The sequence below is a fragment of the Somniosus microcephalus genome, unplaced genomic scaffold (assembly GCF_052327205.1).
Source record: "Somniosus microcephalus isolate GS21.2 unplaced genomic scaffold, FLI_Smic_1.0 unresolved_chr8, whole genome shotgun sequence".
Classification (NCBI taxonomy): Eukaryota; Metazoa; Chordata; class Chondrichthyes; order Squaliformes; family Somniosidae; genus Somniosus; species Somniosus microcephalus.
Window position 1 is genome coordinate 26,198,063 of NW_028225186.1, and position 7,946 is coordinate 26,206,008.

The following is a 7,946-nucleotide window of genomic DNA, read 5'->3' on the forward strand; positions in this document are numbered from 1 at the left end:
AAGAGAGTGCAGGAACAGAGGGACGTGGGCATGTATGTACAGTAGTCTTTGAAGGTGGCTGGACAATTTGAGAAGTATGTTAGCCTCCAGACATCACCTTTACAACTGTCTAAACTAAACCCAAAAGTGTGTTATCCCAGAACACACATTAACTGGCCCGCCTGCTACATCTGCTGCTGTTCTAATGGTCTGCGCTCCTACACTCTAGGCTGATTAAAATGAGTGTTTGAAATGTATTATCTAGTGATTTATGAGTGTAATCCTCATTCCTGTCTCCTCCACCCAGTTTGTTTTTGTATCTGTCTGTCTTTCATTATCTCTGTCTTTCCGTGAATATCTGCTAACCCCAGTCTTTTTCAGTCTCATTTCTTCAAGTCTCTTTTACTTTCTGTCTGTCGCTGTTGTATTTCACGTTGATTTCACTCTTTGCATTCTCTCTCTCGCTGTTTCTCTCAATTTGATTCTCTCTGTTGCTGCATGTCTTCATAGAATGTTACTGAATAGTATAAGCCATTCGGCCCATCATGCATGTGCAGACCCTTTGAAAGAGCTCTCCAATTCGTTACCTCCACTGCCCTATCCCCACAACCCTGCAATGTTCTCTCCTTAGATTATGTATCCAAGGCCCTTTTGAATGTTACACTTGAATCCACTTCCACCATCTTCAGGCAAAGCATTCCAGACCATAACACCTCGCTGTGTAAAACAATTCTTCTCCTCCCACCTCTGTGTCTTTTGCCAATTACTTTATTTGTCTCCTCTCTGCCTCTGCCTTCTTTGTCTCCTCTTTCCATTCATCGCATTCTCACTCTGGCTCGTTCTTTCCTTTTACCATTCCAAGCGTTTTACATTTTTCTCTCTCTTTCTGTCTGCATCTGACTATCACCGAGTCTTTGTGTGTATCTCGTCCCCTTCACTCCTTCTTTCGGTTTGCCTTTTCATCTCAGCCTTTCAGCACCATTCTGTTTGACTCTCATTGAGTTTCTTTTTGTTTTTTATTCAACTTTATTTCCATTAGCAGTTCTGTTTCTCTTTCTACCTCTCATCATCTTTTCATCTCTCTCTGACTTATATTATTTTTCTCTTTTTCTCTTTTCTGTCTGCTTTTCTCCATCTCTTCCATGTCTTTCTGTCTTTGTTCCATCTCTCCATTTAGCCTCTGTATATTGTTCTCTCTTTTCTCTTTGTTTTTTTTCATCACTATTTTTGTGTGCCTTTGTGTGTTCTGTCACTTCATTTCTTTTTTTTTTGTGTGGCTCTTTTTTGGTCTCCAGGTCTCCATTTCCCCTTCTGTGCTCTTTTCTCTCTCTCTTAAGTAAATCATGTTCATAAGCTCTCTGTGCCTTGCTGTCTCTTTGTCCTAATTCTCCATTTGCTGTCTATGCATTTATTTCACTCTTTGGTCTCTCTTTTTGTCCCTTTCTCTCACTCTCTCTCGGTCCAATATCAATCTTCCATTTCTCCCTCCTTCTTCAGTTTTTCTTTACTTTAATTTAAAATGAACTTTAATTATTTGTTCTCAAACTACGTGACAGCCATACAAAATATTGCATGTTACTGGAACAAAAACATTTATACCAATAAAAAAAGCTTAACACTAAAGTGTTAAAATTTAAATCAATATAAAGACACCATTTGCATCTCTTCAGAAATAAAATCAAGTAGTTATATTCATTAAAACATTTGCCTACATAACCGTCGCCAAACTGCAGAAGTAACTTATTTTGTAAAGTGTTTTGAGGTATATTAACATAAAAGGCACTGTACAAATTCATTTTGCATTAATTGCATTGCAGATTTGTAGACTAGAAAACAGCTGCCTCTTTCTTCCTTGTCTCACTTTGTCTCCTTTGCTGCCTGTCGCTCTCCTGCGCTCTTTGTTTCTGTGTCTCTAGTTCTCTGTGATTGCTTTCTTTTGTCTATAATAAAATAAGAACATAAGTACTAGGAGCAGGAGCAGGCCATGCAGCCCCTTGAGCCTGCCCTGCCATTCTGTAAGATCATGGCTCAACTTCCACAACATTCCAATTGCCCGCCCTCTCCATATATCCCTTGATTCACTTAATATCTAAAAATCTACCGATCTATGTATTGAATATACTCAGCAACTGAGCACCACAACTCGCTGGGTTAGATAATTCCAAAGATTCTCCAGCTTCTCAGTGAAAAAATGTCCCCTCATCTCATTCCTAATTGGCCGACCACTTATCCTGAGACTGAGACCCGGGTTCTACACTACCTAGCCAGGGGAATTAGCCTCTCAGCATCTCACCTATAAAGCCCTCTAAGATTTTTATACATTTTAATGAGATCATCTCTCATTCTTCTATACCTCCAAAGAATAAAAGTCCATTCTACTCAATCTCTCATCATAAGACAGCCCTCTCTTCCCTGGATTCAGTTTGGTGAACTTAGGTTGCAACCACTCTAAGGCAAGTATTTACTTCCTTAGGTAAGGAGAATACAACTGTAGACAGTACTACAGGTTTGCTCCCACCAAAAGACAATATCAATGCAGCAATACTTCCTTTCTCTTACAATGCAACCACCTTGCAAAGAAGGATAACATACTACATTCACTGGATACCCCTCATCTTCCTTGCTAATTATATACTGAAAACAATTCTGAAAGGTTTGTCAAACACTATTTCCATTTCCTAAAAACGTGTAGTCTCTGACTAATCACATTGTCATTTTTAAAGAGCCCTGTTACCAAGTCCTTAATAATAGATTATAGCATTTTCTCCATTACTGATGCTGGCTAACTGGCCTGTAGTACCCAGTTTTCTCTCTCTTCCTTTCTTTTACAGTGTGGTGACAATTGCTACATTCCAGTCCACGGGAAACTTTCTGGAATTTATGGATTTCTGGAAGATAAAAACCAATGCATCTACACTCTCTGCAGCCACCTCTTTTAAAACCCTAGGATGTAGGCCATCATGTCCAGGGGATTTGTCGGGTTTTAGTCCCATTAATTTCTCTATTACTTTACTACTTTTGTATCAGTAATATTAATTACTTTAAGCTCCTCGCTATAATTAGAGCCTCTATTCCCCACAATTTCCATTATATAATCTGAATCTTCTACTGTGAAGGCAGAAACAATTTAACTGTTTAACGTATCTCTCTTTGTAATATCTCCTGTGTCCCTGTATTATTCCAGCTTAACCTTCCCTCTGTCTCGCTCAGTTTCTGTCTCCATTTGTCCAACAATTTCTCTCAACTTTCTCTTGTTCACAAATTCCCTCTCTCTCTTGATCTGTGTTAAATTTTTCATGTTTTATATATATTTATATATAATATATATATATATATATATATATATTTATACATGTGCCTTTCCTGTTTATGGTTTTCCTCGTGTATTTGTTCCTCATTTTTTTATCTTTCTGTTTTTGTGCACCTCAACTTTTGCCGGTTTCTCATCTCTGCCTCTTTCTACCCCTTCCTCTCTGTTTTGCTCTATCCATTTCAACATCTACATCTCTTACTCTTTACTTCTTTACCTATTTCGACTGGTCTCTTTCGTTAACTTTTTTTCTCTGCTATCACTTTCACTTTCTGTTTCTCTACCTTTCCTTTCTCTCTCTCTCACTTCCCTTCTTAGTTCTGATCTCTGTTTTTTCTCTAAGTTTAGGGCACTGACTGTCTCTCATTTCCACTTTCTCACCTGCCTCTATATGTATGCTTCTCTCTCTATATAACTCTCTCTTCCTGTCTTTCTATCTATCTATCTATCTTACCATCTATCTATCCATCTGTCTGTCTGTCTATCTATCTATCTATCTATCTAGCTCTAGCTCTCTCTCCCAATCTCTCTCTATCTTTCTCTCTATCTATCTCTCTAACTATCTATCTCTCTTCAACTATCTCTCTCTACCTCTCTCTATCTCTATCTCTATCTATCTCTCTATCTATCTATAAACCTCTCTCTTTCTCCCTCTGCAGCTGTCTATCTATCAATCTATCAATCAATCTATCTATCTATCTATCTATCTATCTATCTATCTATCTATCTATCTATCTATCTATCTATCTATCTATCTATCTATCTATCTATCTATCTATCTATCTATCTATCTTTCTATCTTTCTATCTATCTATCTATCTATCTCTCTCTCTCTATCTCTCTCTCTCTCTCTGCCTCTCTATCTCCCTGTCACTCTGTCTATCTATCCATTCTATATCTCCATTGATGTGGAGTGTTCCCATTCTCTTCAGGCCCACACCAGCGAATGTGATTGGCGGAGTTGCCTATTTTGCTGTCGGTGCTGGGTGGCCATTTGCTGGATGTCCAGCTGAGCTCTTCAGTGCCACCAGTTTGATAAACAAACAAGCATCAATAGGTCAGAATATCAATAAAATATATCAGAATCGGCTCCAATATCATTTAAGTTCTCTGTGCTGCTAATATAGAATGTAGTTTCCACCCAGTGGGGAGTGTAGGGATGGGAGTTTGAAAAGGGATGAATTTCAAGTGCTTAAAATCCTCCAGCACTTTCTACGATTTAATAAATTTAACAATTAGTTTGAATGGGTATTTCACTGCGTTCTTCAGCACCTCTCTGAATTTAGTTTGGGTCACAGCGTAAATACACGTGTTGGTGCAGGAACTGAGAAGCTGGAGCATTATTGCTGTGCGTTCAGTGATATAAAGAGGATCGGCGGTGGAATAATAAAACTGAACATCTGCAAATCGCCGGTAAATGTTATACAAAACCAGTGTCGCCCATAACAGTATAAAGCTGCCGGATATACTGAAGAGTAAAACGATGGATTTCCTTCTGTTCTCCATCTCTGGGTCCTTGTAATTGTCTCCATCGTTGTGGCCCCGGAGTCCCCTGCGGACTCTACTGGCCGCTAAAATACGTCTGACTGTCAGAAAATTGAGCATCAAAATCAGAAAGAACGGGACACAAGGGGTTAAAATGAGGTAAAACATGTCAAATGCGACCCATGCGAGGGAAGTATAGAAGTTCGGTTTAACGATACAACCCCAGGGTACATTATCAATAACATAGTCCGGTCCAAACACAAAATACCAGGGAGCAGACACTAAACAGCCCAGCACACACACTGTTCCAATAACCACAGCCGCCATTTTCTCTGTGCAATATTTTGTTTTCAGCTTTTCACAACAAATGGCCACAAATCGATCAAAGGTGAAAGCGACTGTGAGCCAGACAGAAAGAACCGAGGATTCATAAAGCAGGAAGAAAATGAAACTACACACGGGAGTAATATTCAGGAATAAATCTGGGAAATCAGTCAAAACAATCCAGGTCAATATGGGCTCACAGATAATGACCAGGAGATCGGCCGCTGCCATTCCCAGCAGGTAGCGAGTGATACATTTGGAGAGACCGCAGTTTCCTCGGGACAGGATCACAATCGCCACCAAGTTAACTGTAAGAGAGAGAAAAGGAAGCAGAGACATTACTGATCAGACCAGGAAACAAAATAGCAGTTTGACAGGGTGTAGGCTGAAATTTGCAGCTTTGTTTCTGCATCGAATGGTGAATAATAATTCAGTGACCTGGGCAGTGCTTTCAGGCAGCGAATTGTTTTAAACAGAATTACCTATAATGCATTGGGATCTCGATACAGAAAGTGAATAAAGTGAGCACCGGATCCACTGGAAGGGCTGGGTGAGGGTGCAGCGCCGGTGGGGAAGAGAGGGAGTTTTACAGAGTCGGAATCCAAAGGGTTAAATCCGGATTAGGGCTGCAGACAGACGAGTAAGAGAGTTACGCCCTGGAAGGTTTGGGGACAGGGGGATTTGCAGCTGTTTTGTTGCTCCGGGGTAAGTTAGCTGACAGGGGCTGTCACTAAACGGGAAGACCGAGAGACGCAATGCTAAGTTTCAGGCTTCAGATCGGGCGGCAGATGTAGCTGGAGGCCAAGCCAATGAGTGACATTGGGAGATAAGGAAAAGGTTATGTGGGAGCTGGAGGGCATTCAGGAGCTGAGGGTTTGGGAAATCGGACAAAGCAACGGATGAGGAGACAGAGGATTCACTGCAGGGGATGACAGGCAGAGATTCACAAGGAGAGACTGCAGCAGAGCGCTGGAGGAAGTTAATGTAGAGGTCCTAGTAACAACGCTCAAATAATATATTCAAACATTCATTTCTGTGTTTACTGCTGTCATTTCGTTGGGTACAAAATGTGGTCAATGCACGTTCAGTTACATCAAATTCAAATTATATTATATCCATTACACCAACCTCAGTTTTATTGAATTCAGCTGATGAACTGCTTTAAATCATGGATCCGAAATTTTAAATAAACTTGTATTTTGTGTATTTATAAGTCTTAAAGTAAGGACAAATAAAACTCCCCGAAACAGACTGAGGATCTGACGGACAAACAAAGCGAAGCACAGACAGAAATATGATCTAACCTGATCTGTCCACATCCCGACTAACGCCCTGTAGTCCCATCAACTTTTAATTCTACTCGAAGTTTCAGTAGCTTGCATTTTCTCAATTTGTCTCGAGCAGTTCCTTATCGCTTGCCATCTCCCTCTCTCTTTCTCCATGGCTGCTCTATCTTTCCTCACTGTCTGTACTTACTTTGCCAAAGCTCTTTTTCACATCCGATTTAATCCTAGCATCCTACGCACATATTCTGCTCTCCAGCTCCGTGTTCAGTGATCCTTATCTCAAAGTCAGTTGGTCGAGTAGTGAATTCCCTGTGAATAATTAAATGTCTCTACAGATGATCCAATTCTTCTCCTGTTCCCCTACACAGTTTCCCTCATCTGCAATGCCAGCAATAAGCAGAATCCGATATCTCTTCTAGACAGACCTCACAATAATTGAAGTCCCTTCTCCTGTAATTATAAATTAGCTGACGCGATTGTTCAATTAAGAAAAGGCCAACATCACCACTGCTCCTTATAAACTCCAGATCAATAGAAGCGCACCTGATTCCAAAAGATACAGTGTAAACTGATACAACATAACCTCAAAACATTTCATGTTACTTTGTAGAAGGTCCTACAAGAGAGGGGACGGTACTGGACCTAAATCTAGGGAATATGGCCGGGCAAGTGGTAGAAGTGTTAATATCTGAGCACTTTTGTGATAGTGACCATAACTCGGTGAGATTAAGGTAGTCATGGAAAAGGACAAGGATGGACCGGAAATAAAGGTTCTAAATTGGGGGATGGCCGATTTTAATATGATAGGACAGGATCTGGGATCAGCTACTTGAAGGAAAATCCACATCGGAGCAATAGGATTCTTTCAGAAAGGAAATTGAGAGAGTACAGTGGCAACATGTTCCCGTAAAGGTCAAGGGTGGGACCAACAAGCCCAGGGAACCTTGGGTGGGAATGGATTAGTAAAAAAGGGGGGCTTTTGGCAGATACAAAGGATTAAAGACAGAGGAAGCCCTAAAGGAGTATAAAAAGTGCAGGGGGATACTTAAAAAAGAAATTAGGAGAGCGAGGAGGGGCCATGAAATAACACTGGTGAGCAAAATAAAGGAAAAACCTAAGGGTCTAGAAATTCAGTCGCGTTTGCGCCCACTTATTGGCTAAAGAGTGGTTTGCGCCGGAAGTTTTTTAGTGCCCGAAATTCAGTTGGTCCCTAAAATCGGCATTAGCCGGTAGCACTGCGCCGGCACCGATGACGTCATCGGTGTGCGCAGTGCCCCGGTTCCAACGCGATTCCGTGCCGACAGCCAAATTCATTTGCAGCCGCCTCGCCCATAGCGGCCGCAAACAGCGTTTGAAAAATGGGGCCTTGCAGCTCCGAGAGGCCGGCGCATAAAGGTGGAGGGGCGGGCAGCCGCTTTCCCGGCGGGCGCCTGGCCGCACCTCCCTCCCCGGACTCCTGCACCACCCCCCCGCGGCAATGGTGTCTGACTCCCATGAGCCCGGCACTTCTCCGTGGTGCCGTGCTCATCTGCCGGGGGAATCCAGCGGCGATCTCACGGCTG

General features: G+C 41.7%; 1 protein-coding gene across 1 annotated transcript; it reads right to left on the reverse strand.

Annotated features, from left to right (window-relative positions):
* Positions 1-4,501: 4,501 nt before the first annotated feature.
* LOC147085687 (putative G protein-coupled receptor 139) lies at positions 4,502-5,437 on the reverse strand. Its single transcript, XM_085979157.1, has one exon. It carries the CDS (start codon positions 5,435-5,437, stop codon positions 4,502-4,504), a length of 936 nt encoding a protein of 311 aa, XP_085835283.1.
* Positions 5,438-7,946: the final 2,509 nt, after the last annotated feature.